This window comes from Seriola dumerili, unplaced genomic scaffold (assembly GCF_002260705.1).
Source record: "Seriola dumerili isolate Sdu_G_001 unplaced genomic scaffold, Sdu_1.0 BDQW01000068.1, whole genome shotgun sequence".
NCBI classification, from domain to species: Eukaryota; Metazoa; Chordata; class Actinopteri; order Carangiformes; family Carangidae; genus Seriola; species Seriola dumerili.
Window position 1 is genome coordinate 4728348 of NW_019174323.1, and position 23405 is coordinate 4751752.

General features: G+C 43.0%; 1 protein-coding gene across 1 annotated transcript in view; it reads right to left on the reverse strand.

Moving 5' to 3' along the window:
• Positions 1-23405, reverse strand: part of sdk2 (sidekick cell adhesion molecule 2) — an 85973-nt gene that overhangs the window by 19517 nt on the left and 43051 nt on the right. The window contains exons 12-36 of the mRNA XM_022743299.1: positions 21200-21376; positions 20032-20168; positions 19213-19360; positions 17766-17906; positions 16820-17001; positions 16118-16233; positions 14812-15007; positions 14288-14386; positions 12749-12940; positions 10708-10829; positions 10414-10523; positions 9336-9486; positions 8992-9229; positions 7961-8076; positions 7561-7750; positions 7140-7238; positions 6327-6521; positions 5404-5605; positions 4842-4945; positions 3855-3925; positions 3066-3198; positions 2256-2312; positions 1484-1585; positions 1139-1254; positions 557-743 (exon numbers count right to left, since the gene is read on the reverse strand). Of these exons, the coding sequence (XP_022599020.1) occupies positions 557-743; positions 1139-1254; positions 1484-1585; positions 2256-2312; positions 3066-3198; positions 3855-3925; positions 4842-4945; positions 5404-5605; positions 6327-6521; positions 7140-7238; positions 7561-7750; positions 7961-8076; positions 8992-9229; positions 9336-9486; positions 10414-10523; positions 10708-10829; positions 12749-12940; positions 14288-14386; positions 14812-15007; positions 16118-16233; positions 16820-17001; positions 17766-17906; positions 19213-19360; positions 20032-20168; positions 21200-21376 (3581 nt within the window). The remainder of the gene's footprint in view (positions 1-556; positions 744-1138; positions 1255-1483; positions 1586-2255; positions 2313-3065; positions 3199-3854; positions 3926-4841; positions 4946-5403; positions 5606-6326; positions 6522-7139; positions 7239-7560; positions 7751-7960; positions 8077-8991; positions 9230-9335; positions 9487-10413; positions 10524-10707; positions 10830-12748; positions 12941-14287; positions 14387-14811; positions 15008-16117; positions 16234-16819; positions 17002-17765; positions 17907-19212; positions 19361-20031; positions 20169-21199; positions 21377-23405) is intronic.

Consider the following 23405-nt stretch of genomic DNA (forward strand, 5'->3'; position numbering starts at 1 on the left):
GGGGGGGGGGTTGTGTAGACATAGCATGCCTGTAGACAGAAAGCTTCCTCCAAGAATTTTCATATCATCTACTTTCCAGACAAAATAGGGCGATTCAGCGAATGAGTTCGGAGTGGGGTTTGCTGATTAGGAACTTATGCTCAGTGTGTGGCTCCGCTAACATCGTTTGGCATGCTGACAGCAACGATTAGCATCATCTTCACATCAAATTCTTTCCTCATGGTTGACTCATCCTCTTTGAAAAAACTCTCAGGGTTCTCCAAACTAACATCAGCACCACCACCACCACCACCACCGGCGCATAAATATGACAAATGAGTGAACATGGCTGTGCGCGCTCTAATTCATCCGCTCCACTCGTGTCATCCTGTTACCTCATTTGTCTTCAGCTTGTCTTGCTTTTCTCAGCACCTCTCCATCATAATACGTTCATTCATTACATACAGAAATATTTGTTTTACTACATTGCTTGATTGCAACAGTTCTGACTGCTGGCACTCATTCACGGCGAATAAGGAATTGTGCATGTTTATTGGTATCTAGCGGTTCCATTTACCTGCTTGCTGCGTGCGGCCCCTGGTCGGTGGGCTGCGGGGGCCATCCCCAGCAGCATTGAAGGGGGCCACACTGATCATATAGGTGGTGTAACCAGTGAGGTTCTTCAGTTTCACCCCTCCCTCAGGCATGAACAGAGTGCGTAGCCGCTCTGTCTCATTCTTACGCTGGAACTCCCAAAAGTAAACCTACATAGAATAAGAGAGGCATAAATAAATATTAATGCATGTCTACAGACGCAGCCCAGGGACCACAACTATTTCTGCTTCTATAAAACTCAGTCCTATTCCAAACTCCCTTAAGGGAGACACGCAATTTCATTTTATTCCCTATAAATGTTTTCTTGAGCAACAAACATTTCATTGAGCAGCCCCTGTGGAAAAACGGGGTAGGCTAAAAGTGCAAAAATGTGCATTTAATGGTGATTAACATCACACACGTGGTCTCCCGTGAACCACAAGAACATTTAAATATTTATATAATGATAAAAACAGAACACAATGTTGTTGCTTTATTAAGAAGTGAGCCCATAAAACGAGTGGCTCCTGGGCCCAGGAGGTCTTATGAAACGTGTTAATCAGACCTTGTAGCCCTGGATGTCTCCATTCTGTGCATCCACAGGTGGAGGGTCCCACGTCACGTCCAGCTGGGTGGCTGTTGCGGACTGAATGGCCACATTCTGTGGTGGGGCGGTGGGCACTGTTGTCACACAAACACACCATAACCATACATTAAAAGAACAACTTCAGTGTCTGTTGTCAGTAGTCTGGACAGCTAGCATCACCACGTTTCAAAGGAGATAATTTGAACACACGTGTTGCCAGGAGCGACTGCCATATGGAAAACGCCTAATCCACTTGCATTGAGGGTGGTGAGATAATTTTGCAAACTGTTGCTGATTGAAAGTACAGGAAGCGCACACACATACCTGCTTCTCCCACAAACACCTCCTGTGGTGGGCTGGTTGGCCCCTCGCCCACAGCATTGTATACACTCATGCGGATCTCATAGCGCTTGTGTTTACTTAGCTCTGCAAGTAAAAAAGGGGGAAATAAAAAGTTAGGAATTATATTTAACACCAAACTGTGAATTGCACTTTTTAACCCCACTTTGGAGCAGCCACCCTTCTATCCACAGCTGTGCTTGTCATTCAGGTCAGGTCAGTCACCTTCAGTCAGTAGTGCAAGGACATGATCCTTTACTGGCTTCCCTGAACAATGAATTTCTATTGCTGGGTAAAAATTAGAGGAATTTCTAGTTCGATTATAAAAGATACTTGGTTATTCATACAGAAAAACTGCAACTGTGTGGTTGCCATATGGGTTGGAAGTATATAGCCATCTGTTTTTTTGGTGCTCATCCAAATAAGCAAACCAAGGAGTGTGCTGGACTCGGTGGGCTTGTGTACTCAGTGTCCAAGAATTTCTGTACACAGAGCGCTTCCACTGGCCCCAGTAGGAGTGTTTGTACCAATGTGATATGAATGTAAGCAGCCAAATGTTGTGTTAATTTGCTTGATACATTGCTTTTCCTGTATCACTGTTCAAGGCAGCAGAGTTACCTGAGACATATGGCAAGATTCAAGAAAAGGTAGCTTTTTTTTTTTTTTTTTCTTTACCTAATTAGATTGTGGATTGAATCATTGAGTACACATTTGCATGTGTGTGTTTTTTGTGAGCCAGAGACAGAACAACACTTACTGTCCAACTCATACTGGGTCAGAGTCGAGTCACTCAGATTCCGGATGCTGTAGGGAGCTGAAAGAAAGGCAGAAAGAAAAAGCGATAAATATAAAAGAAAGTGAGAAGGAGGTAATGGAGACACAATAGTATTTGTGTCCAAAGTCTCATATTTTCATTGTTAGAAGGGCATCACCACTGTCATAAAAAAACCCTCATAATCACAGTGATCATAGCTCTGAGTGAGCCCCAGAATGACTTCAACGAGGGTAAAATTACGGGCTGAGTTGCACAGAGCAGTAGAAACAGAGCAGCTCCTCAGTAAACCTAATAATAGCCCACAGCTGATAGCTACTGATCACAAGATGAAATGTTTTGCTGTGAAGTGTCAAGACCAGCGGGGCGATTTTAGGAAACAGAATTGGCATGTGTGAAAGTTTTTCCTCTGATGGAAATAATGGTGCTGCTGACACATAAAGACTGCGCAGGAATAATCAACCACGATGGAGTCTCATAATTGTCTGAAAGTGTTTCTGAGGTAAAAATACAGAAAAATGGTCCCTTTCAATAGACTCTTGCTGAATAAATTGCGATTTACGATTTACACCTTTGGTTACTTTATTTAAACTCAAAGCGTCGCATTTCAAATCACATAATCTATATTTTATTATATTTTATATTATATATTATATTTTATTATATTAATCATATAATATATGCAACATAAAAACAGCTGAGCTAAGTGTAAATGTCATACTACAAAATGTATTTGTGTGAGAAACCAACAGTGCGAGTGGGAGAATAATGCAGGTTGTTGCTGTTATTCCTCACCAGAGAGCTCGGCCCAGGTGGACACGCTGGTGATGGTGTGAACAGAGTAGCTACGGAGGCGGTCATACAGCAGCTCACGATATCGAACCCGAAAGCCCAGTAAGATTCCATTGATCTTCTCCTCAGAGGGGGGCTATAAAGGAAAAGATGAGGGGTGGGGGTGGGGTGGGGGGTGTTAAGGTTTGGTGTGGCAGATTCAGAGCTCCAGAAATAGTCTAAAGTACTGCACAAGTTTTGTCTTATAATGAGGTCATATCAATTTGATAATTTCACCTAAACAGGCATTTTACTAAAATTCCACCTCATCCCCCTGTGTTTTGTCTCTAACTGAAGACACTTACAGTAAGTGGAACACACACACACACACACACATACACACACTGAAAGAGAAACAAAAAAGCTCCACTAAGACTGAACTTAACCACAGGTGAATAACACAGAGAAATCCCCCATGGTTGAACATGAGAGAGCAGGCCCGGAGGGCAGAAGCAGAGAGAGAGAAAACAAGTACCTCTCTATCTTTATAAACTCTACAAGTGTTCTCCATAAAAGTAAAATTGCGGCTTGGAGCCTCCTGTTTTCTTCTTTATGACCCGTTAATTCAGGTGTGAGTGTGGGAGAGTGTGATTTTTATTACAGAGAGAAGAGGGTATGTGTTAAAGTACAGGCCTACCCCGTGTGCTGTCATGGTCTCTCATTGGAGGCCACTTTCTCAGAGCTTTTATTGTGGATTTTGGAAACAATGAAACATAAAAAATAAATAAAAAAAATGACACTATCTCCTCTTACCTGCCAGCGGATCAGCACCGACGTCGTTGTGTGCGGCGTGACAGAGAGAATTGCGGGTGCTTCGTCGGGCGCTGAGGCGATAAAAGTGAGATAAATGAGCTAAATTGACCTGAAAATGTGCACAATTCAAGATGCTAAATCTATCCGTGTGCAGTGGCATTCATGGAGCATAAACACAACAAAAGCTACAACAGAACAGCCGTTGACAGATGAGTCAAAAAAAAGAAAAAAAAAAAGAAGAAAAAAATAGCAGCTGGAAAGATCAGCAGAGCAAACATCTCTTATGTTGGTTAAAGCCACACAGGGAAAACTTTGCCAAGGTTTTAATGCTGCCCTCTTGTCTCATGGTAACTGCAGATGGTGCGCACATGACATCACCAGCTGCCTTTGCCAGGAGTGTCTGCATCACAACAACAGGCTCCTTTCATCGTGATACAGAACAAAGGCATACCACCTTTGACTTGTTTTTTTTTTCTTTGACATTTGTGTTCATATTTGACCCAGAAACATCTCTATAAAGTATATGTGCATACAGTATATTTAAGATATTATGATATTAAACAAACAGTACATAGAATTTAACCATTTACAGGAATAGTTAGACATTTTGGGAAATATGCGTATTCGCTGTTTGGACTATTTCTTGGCTACAGAGACTTCCTGAAGTGACGATGAAAGGTTATCAGGAAACCACAGGAAGTCTCTGCACCCACCAACTAATAGTAACAACAACAGTAACATGTCATTTTAAAAGATCAAACAAATGACATATAAGTGAGCTTTAGAGGTGTCTTTGGATACACTCAAGCTAGCTGTTTCCACCTTTTTTCCAGTCGTTATGCTAAGCTAACCTAGCCTTATATGTAGTTTACAGACAAGCTCTAACTCTTGGCAGTTGAGCAAACAGGAATATTTCCAATTTCCTTTAAGATCAAGATAATTCATTCATCCAATATTTACAGTGTAAATACAGACGTTCGCTCTTACCGTCCTGTAGAGTCGTGATCGCTTCACTTTCCTCGCTGTACTCACTGTCCCCTATGTCATTGGTGGCTTTTACTCTGAACTGGTAGGATGTAAAGGGCTTCAGCCTTGGGGGATGGAGGCACAGGAGAACACATTAATCTTGATGATAAACTGCGGCGGTGGATCTTAAACCTCTTAAGCCACAGACGTCAACAGAGAAATTGTAGTCTTGCTGTGAGAGCTACAAGCTTTTCAAGCAAACTACAAGGCGAGTTTAAACCAACACCTGACTGCTGCATTTGCATAATATATACCTTAAGTGTTTTTGACTAGCTTACACCATTGTTTATGTTCTAAACCAGACTCAAATACCCTGGAAACATTATTCCATTTAAGGATAGTCTTGATTTGCCAACTATACTACAGCCAAGGGGATATTTAAGTGAATGTAGCACTGGGGACTGTGAGAATATTATCCTCTTCCTCTAAAGAGAACAAATAGAAATACATCTGGTGCAATAAAGGGGATGGAAATTAACCCTTGATTGTAACTAGAAGCTGTTAACTGATAACTACTCTGTACCTGGATACTATGTAGGAGGTGGCCTCGTGGTTGACAGAGGCAGAGTGGACTGTCCAGTTGTTCTCTGGTAACTCTCTGAGCTGCACTGTGTAGTAACGCACAGGGGACAGGCCGTCACTGCCCGGCTCCCACGACAGCAACACTTGGCGGGCCTGAACATCCTTCTGAGGCACCATGGGACGGCTGGTGGGCTGGGGACGAGCTGGGAGGACGGACAAACAGACAGACAGAAGCACAGACATTGAGACATTAAGAGAGAGGTTTGATTGAAGAAATGGGAAATGGATGTTACAAAGCTGGAATCAAATCAAGGATGGAAACATGAGAAAAAGAATTAGCGCTGCTATAAATGCTTTTGAAAGAAATACACTTTTACTTATTGCTTTCTGCTCGCTCTCATTTGCATGAGCTATGTTCCACAGATGAGGGGGAAAAAAAGCGCAATACTGATGAACGAAAAGTAGCTGAGAAATGAAAGTTGCAGAGTAAACAATCTGCAACATGCCCTGAGGGAAGCAGATGGACTGATTTCATTCTCATAACTGCACCAGAGTGCTTCCGATAAACACCCAAAGGGCACAAACACTCCTTTAGAAAACACATCTGCTTACTGGACTGTTCACTGGAAGTGAACTAAGTGCAATGAAGGCTTAACACGGCTCCCTACAAGTTGTCTTTTTTACGCAGATCACACACCTGTGCTGCCCTCAGAATCATGTAACACAACTGTAAGTGTGTTTTCTGTTTGCTAGTGATCAACAAATTATACTTCAATCACATTTTAAAATACCACTTCACTCTACAAAACACCATGCGACATAATGTTTTTTTTTTTTTTTTTTGTGGTTGTATAATCATCAGCCTCGCATCCAGCTCTTTAATCTGTTATTTAAATGTAACCGTATTCAGTCCGTTCCGGTTACCTCTTTTCTCCGTGGTGACCACCAGCGCCTCGGCGGCCTCCCCCCAGCCCTTCCTCGTCTGTGCTGTGATGCGGAACACGTAGATGGACTCCGGCTTGAGGTTGGTCACCGTGTACTGGCGAGCACTGGGGCTCAGCACGTCGACCGTTGCCGCGTTGCTATTGGTCGAGTTGAGGTGGTATGTGATCTGGTAGGCTGGAGAGAAGATGGGGACAAACAATCTTATTTGGAGGTGTCATACGCAGCTCAGTGGTAAATTAAATCTACAGGAGAAGAAAAAAAAAAAAGTATTTCAGGCATTTGAAACATTCGTTGTTTGTGTTGGTTTTCCTAACAATGAGAGGAAGCGCAAACTGTGCAGCGAGCAGCTTCGTCTCCTCTGCAGTTATTCCATTAGCATCTGCTCCTGCATGCTGCTGTGTGGGTCTGTCATATTATGCGGTTTAAAACAAATTATCTGACAGATGTATAATGAATCAAACGCTCACAAGGAAATCCCCTATTAGCTAACAAGAGAATCCAACTCCCTTTACAGCAATGCTGGAAAATAACACCATTTGATTTCCCCCAGCTAATATTGTGTAGCCCATCAAGTTGAAAAAAACATTACAAAAGTATGTCGAGAGTCATCAGGAATGACACCTGTGGGCCTAATGTTCTATTAAATCTAAACAAATTAGCTTATTTGTGCAGTATTTGCTAGTTTCCAGCTTATTTACTCGCACTACAAACCATGAGATTTTCTTCTTGTAAAATTTCAATGAATAAAACTGAACAAGAAATGGAAATGATCTTGTGCTGTATATCACTAACCAAGTATAATGCCATTGGGCTGAGAGGGGGACTGCCAAATAAGCCGGACTGAGGTGGTGCGCACTTCAGGGAATAGGATACCCACCGGAGGTCCAGGCACTGCAGGAAAGCAAAAAGACATATGCAACTCAGAACTCAAAAATCATATCAAACTGATATACACACTTACCTTTTCACCATTTAAGGTGAAGAAATTACAGTACGTTTCTGTCGCAAAGGAAAGATCACCAATATGAAAACAAAAATCTACGTTCCATAAAGCCATGATTTATCAAGGCTCTTGGACTGGAAGAATAAAGCATAGGTTTGCATTTTTTAATGTAATTTCAAAGGAAAAATCATCACTATACCCCTGCTGTCAAGTATATCCATATTTTGCCATACTGTAATAAAGCTATTTCACTGCTCGGTGTTGCCCTACCATCATCCAAAGTCCTCTCCAGGATGGGTGGAGAACTGGGGCGCCCATCTCCAATCCGTGTGAAAGCCAGAACCTGGATCTCATAGAGAACATATTTCCCCAGACCGCTCAGCTGGACACTGTGGGTGGCGTTCCCCTCCACGGACCAGAAGTGGACTGCGCTGTCAGAGTCCTTCTCTTTGTACACGACCTGATCACCAGTGAGGAGACAGGAGATGAAGAGAAATTGGAATTTGGAAATCAAGCACAGGAGAAATGGCCTTGCGTACTGTCACCCTGCTGCTTTGTACGCTGCCTAAAAATAGCTGGCATTGCTAAGAAAAACTAATTAGATTTTTCTTTGACTGCTCAGTAAATAAACAGTGCATAACTGAAAAAAACATAAAAAGCACAGGCAGACCTTGTAGCCCAGAATGAGACCATTTCTGTCTGGCTCAGGAACTTCAAACCAGCGCACCAGGATACTGCTGGAGGTTGTGGCAAAGGCAGACACATTGGTGGGTCCACAGGAGGGGACTGGAAAACAAAGAGAGTAGAGAGGTGAAAACATTATGCCCTGAACGGCCCATTGTCTTTCATATATTAATAAAAATTAATTTGCCACGCTCCCTCCTGTGTGTGTGAATATGGAGGCGTACGACAAGAGAGGCAGTTTGAGTGATCTGCGATGGTTTTATCATTTGTGTTTGCACATAGCCTCTGATATCCTGGTATACCCTCCAGGGCATGCAAAAAAAAAAAAGACTCAAGAATAGGCCTTTTCTCTTCCTTGGCACTCATCCCTGGACATAATGCGCTGATTCCTAAGAATTTGCTGGAGTGAGTGGAAAAAAGGAAAAAAAAGGAGCACAAGGAATTCCACATTCATGTCCATGTGTTCTCAATTTCCTCAGACTCCTTCCATTCCTCACGACCCTACGTCTGTTGAGGAGGGAAAAGAACTATCTAAAATAGAAGTAGGCTGCTAAAAGGGAATAGGAAACAGTCTGCACACAAATGAATTTAACATATGGCAAAGTGTAAACTGTGACTGTGCGTTTGCCACGTCTGATATGACTAATAATGTAGATATTCATCACAGATTTTGCAAAAACAGTGTTAGAAAAGTAGCCTTGTTGCTTTCGTTTGGACAAAATCAATGAAAATATGGCACTCGTAGAGAAATGTGTGTGCTGCTGTGAGTTGGTTTTAAGTGTAAAACAAACACCTTGGTTATAATAAATCCTAATTTTATAGCCATGTCTTGACAAGAACTTGGCAATTGGCAACAAAAAACAAAATTGTTTTTGAGTAATTAAGCCAGCAGTGCCATGTTTTTTGTGATGCTAGTAATGTCGTGCAGTTTGCTTTTTACTCTAGAGCTCACATTGATCATCCGACAGGACGAGCAGTGTTTTTCATAGAGGGTGACAGAAGAGGGAACTAACTCACCAGACTCCCTGGTCCTGCCTCTGACCGGCTGGCTCCAGGGTCCCATCCCGATGCCGTTGACAGCCTGGACCCTGACCTCGTACTCCGTCCACTCCTCCAGGTCCTCGATGGTGAACTCTCTCTCCAGACGATCAGCAATGACATGGGTGAGCGCGCGGCCCTGTGAGCCTGCACGGGAGTACTGGACTCTGTAGCCCACCTGCTCTGCATTCCCGTTGTATTCCCATTCAGGCAAAGGCTGGGCAGATGAACAGAGAGAGGAGATAGGGAGGACAAAAAAGTGGGTCAAAACAAACCAGATTCAAGCCAATGGATATGCACAGAAAAAGCAGATTCCTATTTACCATCCATCGTAGCCAGAGGCTGGTCTCGCTGGCGGTGCGCAGGGTGACGTTGGCAGGGGCCATGTCTGGAGGAGCAGGTAGGGTCTGGATCCTTCTGGAGGGCTGGCTCGGGGGACTGGTGCCCACTATGTTCACCTGACGCATACGGAACCTGGCGTTTGGAGTTTAACATTATTATTATAATGCAACTCCTGCAGAAAGGATGGTTTAATTTGAAGTGAAATCACAGTTCAGGATCTGGCAAATCAAAATGAACTCTCAGCCTTATCGCAGTGGTTGCAGTGTGCATCCTCTTATTGCATTTGAACTGAGATCACAGCACTGAATATGAATACAGTGTGAATATGCTGAGAGGGGAGTTTATTTGTGTTACAGTCTGAATATTTAAAAAGAAAAGTGAGCATTTAACTGCAGTGAAATGTAAAGTGGCAGCACTGATGCTGGAAGGATGAGAACTATAGCTGTTGTGGGTCTTTGGGGATTGGCTCTGTGAAATGTTAATTGGTTATATTGAATGTGATCGTGGAAAAAAAAACAAGCAGACTGCAGACTGAGATAAAGATCATGCGCACACTGTAAAATAATTTTAAAAACACACTAGCTGTAACAAGCTTGTATCCAAATCAAAGGGAAACAGAATAAGATAAGCTCCTGGGATAAGCTGAAATTAGCCGAGATCCTGAAGCGCACATGCACCTTATCTGTTGTTTGTCACAAGCTGCACGAGCTTAATTTCCATGTTATCTGACAAGGAATATATACTGGAAAAATCACGTGCAGGTTCATCCCTAATAAGACTATTCTGTACTATAGTTGCTGTGTATGAACGTCCAGTGAGAGCAGATTGAATCTGCATGTGTTTTGTGCTGTTTTTCTGGTCTGTGCGTTGAGCTGCATGTGTACTATTTGCTGCTGTGGTCCTCTGCATATATTAACTTGTTTTTAGTGTAACTGGCCTGGGAAAACTGATGGAAATTAGACATCTAGGCTATGTCTGGTCTCATTGTTTGTTTGTTTTTGTTACATTCAGATGCTCATTGAAGATTTAATGAAGCAGATACAGTTCCCAGCAGGCTACCTGTAGAAGGTGTATGGGTTGAGACCTGGCACTTCTAAGGAGCGAGCTTCGGGTTCGTTGGACACCTGGTGGACCATCACCCAGTCCTCATTTTCTCCGACCACACCAACCTGAGCCCAAGACAAACAGAAAGCATGATAAATACCTTCAACAATGAGCAAAACTGTCCATCTAAAGGGAGTCCATGAGATCTCTGTTCAATCTTGGAATCATATCATCAATCCAAAATAAGCAAGATGACTCTAAAAGCAGCAACACATGATTAACTTCAGCTCTGGATTAAATCTGCCTCACCTGTGCCTCCACCTGCCAACGGGAAATGGAAGTCTTGCCATCATATCCAGGTTTGAACTGCAGGGTGACAGAGCGCGGGCCGATGTTGGAAATTGCCATGTTGGTAGGAGGGCCGGGAAGCTCTGTGAAGAAGCAGGGAGGGAAAAAAACTCAAAGTTGGATAAAGAGAAAACGACTGAGGGAACAAATAACTGACACTACCGTGGGTTTATTTTGTCTCACACAGGGTGGTTTTGGTTTGGAGGCTTTCACATGGGAAAATCCATCTACCACACCGCCCCCCTGTGGCCGTACAGATACTGCACACAGAGACATTTCTCAGCGACCTCACTTAATTCCCTCCCTCGTGCTCCCAACTTCAGCTAAGACAGCAAAGCAGACCAGATTTGGAAAAAAAAGATGCTTACACAGTACACAGGCAGAGACATTGCCATGAATGTCAATTACACTGCAGTTATCTGGAGATACGATTCAATCTGATATCCCACTGTTTACACTTGAGCTGAGTAAACAATAAGAATGGATTGTTCCCTGGAAATCCTGGAGGGGAGACAAATCTGAAAATGGTGAATTCAAAGAACAGCAGGAGGGCAATTTTGTGTACATGAATATCATTGCTTGTTTGTGTGTGCATGTTGGAATGTTTTTGCCTGTCTAGGTAGGTATGTATGAGGAGGTGTCACTGCATTAAATAATTCATTCTTCGTGTTTTTCTTTTTTTTTTCTCCCATAATGCTTCCCTCGAGATAAACATTAAGCCTACCATAACATATTCCCATTCCAAAGCACAATATAGTTTACATAAATCCTGGATGAAGATATTAACGTCAAACCGTGGCATATTGGAGTGCGGACAGAGGCCTAATATTAAAAAGATATAATCACTCCCAAGGGGCATAGTCAGCAATTTTTCCAAGATTGCTTAAATGCGGGTGTATTCAACCCGTAATGAAATGCAGATTATATGCATTGTGGTGAAATTACCACCTTTAAACTATTTGCATGACTGATTACTGAGGTGGCTTTCAGCTGGATCGTTGCGGCGCAGTTGCAGGCATGTAGGCGTTTTCTTTACACATATACAATGTGATTAATCACCATTCTGGTGACTTTAACTGCAGCTCTGAAGCCTGCTCTCAAATGATCAGCCTGTCCTTGCACAGGTTTCACACAAGTCCAGGCTCTAATCGTTGACATGGGCACTGTATTTCTGTTACACAATGTTGCAAATATGAAATCATTAAACGCTGTAATCGTCCTTCGTGCTCTCTTGGGAGCTGTTATTTTGTGGATGAGGCTGCAGATATGTGCATTGGTGAGGTCCATGTCCCAGCTGAGGTGACTGGGGTCTGATTTCATTGTGTCTGGCGCCAGACAGCACAAAGTGTGCTCACTGAGTTCAATGTGAAACAGTAAATATACAGGATGGGGTAGTTTAATAAAGGTTCCCTTGCTATTATATTAAAAATTGACCCTTATGATGTCATCAGGGTTATGTTGGCTTGGGTTTGAGACTTAACAATTTTAACTGAAGGCTTGCATTACAAACTAGAGATGTGGAGCTTTAAAGAGGGCATTTACTAGTCAGAGGTCCTAATAAAATGAGTGAATTTTGGGAAACGTAGGCTCCTGTGTTTTTTTTTTTTTTTTAGCTTGACCCATACTTGGGACTAAAAGGCAGGATATCTTGGTGTCTTTTGCTTCAAATTTTATAATGCTTCTTAAATCCGTCTCTCACAAGTCTCATGACTTTGTGGAAGTGCAATACTAAATCTCTGAAGCACTGCTCTCAGTGGAAAATAATGAAAAGCGTTGATAGCGAGGTCTATGGAATATGCAGACAGAATAACCGGGAGACACTGTGTCTGGAAAGAGATGTCAAAATTGTTTTTCACATACAAAGTTTTAGTGCTGTGAGCACCCCAAAATGAGATTTCATTACTGAGGTGGAGGCAGATATCTCTAGGGGTAAGTGAGAAAGTATTATGTAATTTGGGTGTACCGATCCTTACGCATCTGCACTGATTGGTTGGTCACTGACCTGGCGGGACGCCAGAGGAGATGGTGGAGGAGGACTGCTGGCCCTGGCCCTTAGAGGTCATGCCTGCCACTTCAATGGTGTAGGTGGTGAGAGCGGTGAGTCCGGTGACCCTGTGCTCTAAGGTGACACTTGGCAGGTAGTGGGTGACTCTGGTGTTTGTTCGGTTGTACTCCTCCCACGAAATGCGATAACCTGGAGAGCAGCAGAGGTGGGTTCACAGCAGTTTTTACTACAATAGCAACTCTCAGCTCACACGCTACGGGGCAAGCTAACAAAAAATGTAAATAAACTCCATCAAAAATTGAATATAGCATATTAAATCAGCCTGTGATTATACCTCCCTGCACACACATCTGCCGCCCACTCCCATCCACACACACACACACACACACACACACACACACACACACACACACACACACACACACACACACACACACACATACACACACACACACACACACACACATACACACACACAGACACACAGACACACAGACACACACACACACACACACATACACACACACACACACACACACAGACACACAGACACACAGACACACACACACACACACACATACACTCACCCTCTCAAAGTTAATGCAATTTGCTCCTTGGCCAGCAGCTCTTTTCATGTGATTGCATAAGGCATTAGGAAGCATTTCTTGCCAAATCAATAATTTCACATGGCATGTCAGTGTTTGTCTCCTGGGAATGTGCAGCACATCAAAATGTTTTTGGAAGAACACTTTACAATATGCCGCTAAATCTCAACCTCGGTAAACACTCGAATTTTAATGTTACTGGTTGGCATTTCTTTCTCTCCTCCAAGTTTGCACAGAATGATGAAAGACCATTATGCAAACTGGAATAGAAGTGACACTGGCTCACTAGGTAGACCATTAACATTTTGCCTTTATATCTCAGGATTAGCGAGACTTGATTTCACTAATTTACTTCCTTTATTTATATTTTTATACAGTATAATATTTGTGACACACAGCTCTAATTGTTCCTTATGTATGAAGAAAGAGATGATGTATAACACAAAACCAAAGCCAAAGATCTCTTTGTTACATTCAGGTACACTACTATTATCAACAGAAACAGGTTTAATAGTCTCCCTGAAGAGGGTTGTTTGTTATGTAATCTGGATGAGACTTTATACAGTTTGATGATTTAAGGGCTATACTAAGGGAGCCTTTTTTTATTACAGACTTATTGTGCAGAGCTCGGGAAAGGAGACAGTGTTTCCCCACCTCTGCTGTGGTATATTTGGTGCATTATAAGCTCATGTAGCCTTGGTAGTAGAATCTACATGACCCAAATAAAATAAACAACAAATAATAAAGTAGAAATCCTACGGGTACGCAACTTACGAGCTACCATGTGCTCGGATCACTAAATGAGGTCAAGTAGCTGTTACAAAGCTAAGTACAACAAATTCTTCCAGACTCAGCTCCTGCCTGGTGTGATTGGTATTTCTTGCCTTTCCTGCCTCATTATAGGTATATTTTAATAGTGAAGCGAATGTACCTGTGAGAACTCCATTCTTCTCGCTGGGCTCACTCCAGCTGACTTTGAGTGAGGTGTCCAGGATCTCGGTGAAACTCAGGTGACCCACAGCACCGGGGGCTGGACGGGGAGAAATAAGAATAATGAGCAATGGGCCAATGGGCATTTGATCCACTTTACATACAGTTAGAGCTCATTACTGATCAGCTCATATACTGGACTTAGACTATAGTATAACAGCATTTGCATTTTAAATGTGTCTATAAGAAAATTAGAAAAACAAGGTAATTGCTGAAAAGTGCCTGATGACAAGTTGAAGAAAATTAAAGTTTTTAAAACTCAACCAATAATCTTTAAGGGAACTTAAGTCCCAATTACGATGATGATCCTAGATGGATGCAGAGTATACTCATTCATTAGCACTTCTCTACAATTTTGTTCTGCATGAATAATAGATCTTGCCCAAAGGATGTGTCACTGGGAGATGCTCGTGTCCCCTTTGCCACCGCAGGAGAGAGAAAACTGTGGTAGGAAAAGTCACTTACTGTCCTCGTGTGTCCTTAGTGCTCTGGGCGGGCTGCGGGGGCCATCTCCGGGCGTAGTGAAACACAGCACAGAGGTGTAATACTCAGTGAACTTCTTCAGACCTGTCACATATCCCACGTGGACGCTGTCCTGGAAGTTCGGTCGCACTGTTACCATAGTAACTTGTTCGTCTTTACCAGGTTCCCAGGCCAGCAACTAGCACAGACAAACAAAAAAAAAAAAAAAGTCTGAAGAAAATCACCCAGACAGTTGGAAATGAAGCAGCTAATCATTTCTTCTGTAATGATTCTCACACATTTATTCTCACAAAACTAACAGTAGTGTGTCTCTCCGGTAGTCCTGAGCCACTCGGAGGAGTTCTTTGGCATCACAGCTCTCCCAGATATATTTAGAAAGATGCCCTGAAGAGATTTTGACTGAGAGGGAATGGCTGAATAGCTTCAGTAAGACAAGCTGGGAGAGGAAGAGAGTTAAGGCTCAAGAGAGGCATGATCGGATCTGATTATGCCCGTTGATTGCAGACCATATAGCATACACAATTGGGACCTGTACTGACCAATTAGGTGCTTAGGTAATGAGTCCCAATGGCGTGTCTGTTAGGTTTGTTTTCAGGGAAGTGAGAGCTGGCAAGAGGTTTTCAGACAGATAGATGCTTGACTGTCTGCCACTCTCTCACTTTTCCCTCTCCATCTCTTCTTTTGCCTCTGTCTCTATCACCTTTCATTCCCTCCATTTCCCTTTTTTCTCACTGCTGCTCCAGTCCCTCCCTGGAGGAAGAAGGTGCTGTTTAAAATTCAGATTGGGTTTTGTACAGTGGCCCTTCCGCCCAGCTGAGTGAGGCCTGTGGAGCGCCATTGAACACACGGACAAAAAGAGAGGGAAAAAAAAAAACCTCAATGACATAATTAAGTCTCAATAGAGTCAACGGAAAAATAGAACCACCCCTATGGATGTGGCTTTATGATTCCCTGTGGGCTACATTCATTTCAGTGAAGTATACACAAGAGACAGAGAGATGGACTACATTCAAGAGCCCATGACAAAATAATGAAGACATTCATCATTACGTGCATACAGCTTCACAATAAAACATATGAAAAATGGTTGCAAAGATAAAGAGAATGACCTCCGACTGACAAATGGGAGAACCTAGTCCATCGTTCACAATGGCACCAAATATCTTTTGCCCCTTGGCTCGTCTCCCTCTCTTGTTAAACAGGATATGTGATTCTACAAGTTCAGCTCTGACAGTTCGCTCAATGGAAGTGATGGCAGCTGGGTGATGGCGCCGCGGCAGCTACTGACCTTGTAGCCCTGGTTGATGCCGTTGATGAACTGGGGGTTAGGGGCGGTCCACGTAAAACGGATAGTTGTCGAGTTGACCGCCTCGGCCTGCACGTTGCCAGGGGCGATGGTGGGTACTGGGACGGATGAGGAGAGGAAGGAAAAAGGGTGACAGAAAGGAAGAAAAGAGAGAGAAGGATAAAGAAGTGGAAAGGCAAAAAAAAAAAAAGAACAAAGGTGTGTGAGCGCCTTTCAGTCGACTGGTGGAAGTCTGCCTGCATCTATTTTGATGTCAGTATTGATCGCTGCTGCTCAGGTCAGGGCAGATGCTGCCATCACTCTCTTTCTGATGACACTGACACCTAATACCAGGGCTCTCTGTGGGTTTGCTTGTGGCTGTGTGAGCTGCTTATGGATTTCAGGGGGATGTGACACTTTTGTGTGGTCCTTGCAAAGAAGAGTTAAAGGTAATGCAGTTGGATCACAGTGGGCTGACAGAAAGATACATGAAACTGGAGGCTTACTGGAAGATTTTTGTTGGTGTATAAAGGCAGGTTATTGCATCCCAGCCCTATTGAACGTGCATATTCATCAGAGAGGCCTAATTAAATTTAACACATACAAATGCAGACTCATTGAAAATGGCACATCCAATATTAAAGAAAGAAAGCAGTCAGCATATCAGCTGATTTTTTGATCAATAACACTGAAATGGGTGCTCACCTCCCTGCAGGGTCCACTCAGTCACCTTATGGCTGAATGTTCCCAGACCAGCCCCGTTGTAGGCAGCCACCTCAATCTCATAGTTAGTCCAGATGATGAGGTCCTCCAGCAGCAGGTTGGTCACATCTGGGCTGGAGATGTTCTTGATTTGATAGTCGACAGGCAACCCAGTGAGACGGTACCTGATACACACAATACAGGAAATCTGAATGATGACCAACAGAAACCTGCTCTGGATAAGAGTTAAAGTTTGTACCTTGAATCTGACAGTTAAGATGTTCAACTGACAAAGAGAGGACAGTGCAGTTCTTTTATTTATTTATTTATTTATTTTGCTTGAGCCAAGACTTGCAGTAGACTAGACCCCCTGCTAGGGGGAGACAAAGCACCAGCAAACAAGCAATTAAAAACCACTGACGGCACTGACTGTTGTCTGGAAAACACCTGCTGTTTCATTTGGATGTAATGAATAAAAAGCCTAACAGAAAACCAAACTAATTACATGTTTACAAGACTTACAGTCAGTTTGGCATATTGCTGACTCTGTCTATTAGAGTCGCTAAAGTTTTTGAAGTCAAACCAGTCATTAAAATTTAGTTTTTCTTTCAAACTAAATTATTTTTAAATGCAGTGGTGTTAAGAGACGCTCTAGGGATTGTTAAGTGAAACTGGGTGAGAATTAATTCCAGTAGCGGACCAATGCAAGATAATGGACTTAGATTTGGATGGATGGGAGGGTTTGATAGTATGTGAAGGTGTTTATGCGCCACTTAATATGGTTAGAACATTATTTTACAGTTTCTTTATATTTGTTCATATGGGAAATTTGTTCAGATGATAAACAGATAAGCACAGCTTCATTTCTGGATCTCAGAGAGTTCCATGTACACGCTGAAAATCAAACATGTAACTTCCCAGGGAAGGGGCGGATGATCAGACGTCTTACCGGACGGTGTAGCCCCTGAGGATACCGTTCTGGTGGCTTTCCGGTGGAGGCTGCCACTGGATCATGATTGACTGGTTGGTGCGACCGCTGGCGATGACGTTCTGCGGAGGAGCGCTGGGGGACTCCTCTGGGAGAGACACACTGCGAACGCACACACGAATACACAGACACACATGAACGCACGCCCAGATATGAAGAGAGAGAGGGCAGTGAGAAGAAGGATTAAAAGAACATTTTCATTCTGAAAATGATCAAGGACACTGAGCTTTAGGTTAAAACATAAAGCTTTGAAATAATACAGCAGCTCAAATGAAGCATATCAGTTTAAAGCGAAATTCCTGTACAATTTCAGTTGAAGCACTTTCTCCAAACCCTCCTTTTCTATCTCTCAAATATTTCTAACCATTTAATTTCCTTTCTTAAAAACCCCGACCACTCTTTGTCTGCGTTTGCCCCGCAAAATATGAGTAATGCCCATCCTCAACACCACATTTGAGAAAGTCATGGGCTGCTGGGGCTGTTCACCCACCTAACACTATATATCTAACCTGACAAAACACCCTGAATGCCTAGGGAGAAGATGCGTACGAGAGATGGGAGCGAGATCAGTGGCGTTACCAAATGGCATCACAGAGCATTCGGTGCCAGACCCCCCTGCAACACACAAACAGAGCCCCCCCATGGCTCTCCTCTGGCTAGCCGGCAGCATGAGGTAGCGTAACAGACTGGTGGAGAGGCAGGGGTAGGGTTGGGGTGGTTGGATGTGAGAGGAATATGGGGGAGAGGAACGAGGATGAACGAGGATGAACGAGGACAAGTTGTGTGAGGGCGCAGAGAGGCCAAACCCGATCTCACCTCAGGACCCCCCCCCCCGCAGGCTTTCAGAATGTGAGAGTGAGCAGGGGTGTTTGTGTGTGTGTGTGTGTGTGTGTGTGTGTGAGTGAGTGTGAGTGTGAACGCGTGTTTACATGTGATTGTGCATGTTTGTGTGCGTATCCGCTTTGGTAAGCTTACACGTATATCCCTCTTCACTGACTCTTGACTGAAGAGATCAGTCAAAATGGTTGTCTAGGAAACGGATTTCAGCAGCACAATGTACAATTACTAACAACTGCGAGGTTCTGTAACAGATGATTCCATTTTTCTTCTTTTTTTGGACATTTCTCACTGCTATTGCCAGTTAAACCATGTGCTACAGAATCACACTGCCACACAGGAATGTCTTGGTGAATTTGAAACTATTAGGATGGATAAAAAGATTTCTTCAATAGTTTTCAATAGGAAAAGAGAAGCTTGAAGACATCTCAATAAAGGCTGATATATATTTTGTGTATATATATATATATATATATATATATATATATGTGTGTGTGTGTTGATGTGGGATTGTAGGAACAGCGAAATGAACGTGGATGACCTCATTGTGTGATATCTGTCTTCAGCTCACCGGTCAGTCTCCTTGCTGAACTGCCCCTTCCCCACGTCATTAACGGCACAGAGGCGGAACTGATAGGAGCGTGCCGGGATCAAGCCGTTGACCGTCACTGCCGTGGACTCCGGCTCAATATTGGCCAGCAGGATGGCCCAGGGAGCATCTGGAGAAAAGAGAGTCAAATTTTACACCTTTGTTCCACATGTACACTCAATATCTCATGAAATGTAACATTTTTTTTTCCCCCGAAGGAAGGAGTCTAACATTTCTAGTAATGTCACTAATATTCAGGAGGGATCGTCTATTTCATGCCTGCAATCATTTTGTCATGGCGGGTCACATTTTAAAAATTCGAATTCATTAAAAAACACTAAGTCGTGCTGAGAGAAAAAGAAGCAAGGGGAAACAGAGTAGTAGGAGAGGAGATTACAAGCCCAACACAGTTCTTACACAACATCTACTTAAGTTAAACATACTTGTTACACGCAGAGCTGTAAAGGGATTTACTGTTGCACAGCTTCCATTTCCAATTTAAGATTAAAAGGAATGATTGGCATTCTTAATTAGTCTTATTGATCATGCTTTTAAATTCTTTTTCAAGTGCTTTGCTATATTTGCTCTGCATGGCTGCATGGAGGGGGGGGAAAAAATCTAAACAAGCAACATTTAATGTCTTTTTCACTCATTGCTGCATCATTGATCCCATGAGTTCCCTCTCACCCAGCACAACTCATTATAAATACACTGTGTAAACATGACACAAAGGGTCAGTGAAGGTAGGGATGATAGAGAAGGATGCATGAGCTGGAAAAGGCAGGATGTTACGTGACTTACTGTTCTCAGAAACCTCCAGGATGTAGCGTATGAGGGGACTGTTGCCATCAAAAGGCTTAGCCCAGGCCAGGTCGATGGCTCTTTTTTCAGATGTGCTCAGCACAGCTGTGGGGTTCTCTGGGGCGTGGGGCAGCTGCCTGTGGGGAACAGCAGGACAACTTCGATAAATAAAAGAATCTCTCCCATCACAGCAAATCCTCCGCGGTGCCAAAGAGTTACCGGGCATTTTGTTCCTCTCTGAAACGTCTCTTGTATGAATCTGAAGTAAAGCTGAATGTTTTATAACAGAGAGATCAGTTGGACAGGTGATGAAATGTGGTGAGACAAGACAGCAAAGATGGCTCCTTGTCAAGATGGACACACGGGCAAATAAAACGAGATAGATATCATCAGAGGGGAGAAATGGATTGAAAGGCATGAGGAGACAGATAGGAGGAAAACGCACAGACAAAGACATGAATAAATGAGGCCAAAGCTGGGGATCATTAATTCATTCGGCCATAAATTCAGATAAGCAGAGGCAGATTGATAGATAAACCTTATAGCAAAGGACGAATACAGACAGTAACTCAGTCAAAAGGCAGCCAGCCAACAAGACGGCCGATAGGGGGACAAAGGAAGACAAAAACAATCAGTCAGTCAGTCGGTATGGCAAACAGAAAGTTAGATGTCTCATTCATATTCAATTTACCCTTGCCGCAGTGTCTCACTGTGCAACAGTACCAGGCAAAGTTTCGGAAAAAGAGAAGATTTGAGATGACAAAAACAACACAGAGGCATTTGTATGTGTACAAGTGTGTGTGTGTGTGTGTGTGTGTGTGTAGTATCGCACATAGGGAATGGAGGAGAGGGTCCCCTGGGGCTGGAAGTGTGTCGGGTGAGAATGAGGACAGGGAAGGTGAGGAGGAACAGGCGTCATTTAAGTGGAAATGAGTCAGAGGTGTCAATAAGAACAGGCAGGATGGCAGGGAAAGGGTTGGCGGTGGTAAGCGCATCACTGGCTCTCGCATGTGTGTGAGTGTGTACACGCATGTGAACATGTTCCTGCCTGTGTCTGTGCACACAGGAGTATATTGAAGAAACAAGAGTGTGAGAAACAACAGAAAAAGAAGAAAATCGAAAGTCAGGCAAGGAATAAAGGCCAGGGGAGGAGGGGTGTTGAGGTTACCTGACACGGAGGTGTGCGCTCCGGGAGTCGTTGCCGCCAACTGAGGTGACTCTGCATGTGTACGTGCCTATGTCACCTGACCAAGTTTGGGAGATGTGGAGGGTGCCATCTGCATCCAGTCGCATGCGAGGGATGGACTGGACATTGATAACTGTGCCCTCTTTCTCCCACACATGCCTGGAACACAAAGTTGTCATTGTCATCATCATCGTCATCATCATCATCATCATCACAATGTTGACTTGCACAAAATAGCTGCTTTTAAACAATAATCATGGTATTTGTCAACCTTGGTGTTATTCACACATTTATGTCCACTGTGACTATTAGTCACAATAAAATACTACTCACCACTGCCACTGTAGAGCTTTGTGAAATGTGCAGTCAGGCAAGAACACTGTCAAACAAGGCAATGTGTACAAGCCTCCTACAGATTTTCAAAAAAGCTTCAATTTAACAGAAATCATCTCAAATGTTCATCTTTGAGTCTGACCCAGGGGAAAAACAGAAAAGTAGTCTCCTGGACACCCTCATCAACATCATTCTTGCCAGAGTCTCCACTTTTTCCAAATTACTACGGTACGATGGTGGTGAGAAATATGTTATCATGATCGGCAGCTGCGCTGAACAGAAACATGAGAATAAGACCCATGCTGAGAAATACAGATTTTTTTTTTTTCAAAATAAACACACCAAAGCTTTAGAAGTGGTCTCACTGTATCAAAGTCTACTGAAAAATACAAAGCAATATGAACAAACACAGATTTGCTCCATGCAGCATGGAATGAGGATTTGCGCAAATTCTGCAAGGTGAAAATTTACCTTGCAGCCTGAATGTACCTTTAACCTTTTGAATACAGATAGGATATTTCCCCCAATGAATACAAACGTTACAAGTAATTGATAATAAAGCCATGGCTTATTAACCAGGTTGCGGCATGACCTTTGTTTACCACTCATTGTTAAAGGTCTCATATTGTATAAAGTGAGATTTCCATGTGTTGTTTGATTATAAAGCAGGTCTAGGTTCTATATTAATACTGTGAAAGTATCAAAGAGCTCAGTCTACAGAAAAATGCACACAACCTGTATTCAGAAACTGAGCATTAAAACGAGCCGTCAGGACTTCTGTAACTTTATGATGTCACAACAAATCAGTCACTACTCTCAGCCATGCCCCAAGCCCCGCCCACCTGGACCCACCGTCCAACCTTGCCGGATTTGGTTTCTCTGAGTGTTTACCTAAAATCTGCTATATTTCTATTCCATCACTCCGAAAACAGTCAGCCAATCAGAAGAGAGGCTCAGAGCCTCCTCTCTTCTGATTGGCTCACTGACCTGTTGTTACTAGAGCTCCAGAGAGAAGCCTGAGAAAATGACACTGAGATGGTTTTTGGTTCTTAAAACCACAAACATATCTTCTTATGGATCAACACTTCAAATAAAACACAGAAAAGTGTAAAATATGGGACCTTTAAATCATCCACACTGTAAACTCAGACTTGTTCAGGGACCTCTAGCAGCCCCCTATATTAGTATTAATTAACTTCTGCTCAGTCAAGGTGGATAATTAGTTGTTACCATTACATTTTTAGCTGAAAGGTTAATTTATGGACAGCACAGCATGGGAAAAACTGCTTCACATTAACAGTCCAGATGAGGATGACCAACAGATTCTGCGCATTTAAACTTCTAACCACTGTTTAAAAATACAGTGCCAATGTCAACACTCTACTATATGTAATATACATTAAAACACATTCAGTCATTCCAAAATCTGGCTTACATCATATAGTTTCCACCTGCTGGGATGTGAACTATGAAGTACACTTGCATGTCAGCTTTAGATGGTGGGTTAACTCTTTCTGACAGTAAAGCAATGAATAAACTGAGGTTTGCATTGTCTTCTGTTCCACCACAGTCTGAGAGGAATATGTTATTAGCGAGGTATTTCATCTTTCTCCCCTCCATCTCTTCAAACTCGCCATCAGAGCTGCCCTGCATGCATATCATAGCGGCTGACGGCTGCATATCAAACGCCGGATTCACACTCATCAAAACTGCACAGCTCAAACGTAGCTTCAGATGTCGCCTTCTCTTTTGAGTAGAAAGGGACAGAATGGTCTATTGATCGCTACTGATGTCTGCTACAAGCTTGGAATTCAGTAAAAAACCTCTGTTGTGATGGTTTGTGTGTAGCTCTGGT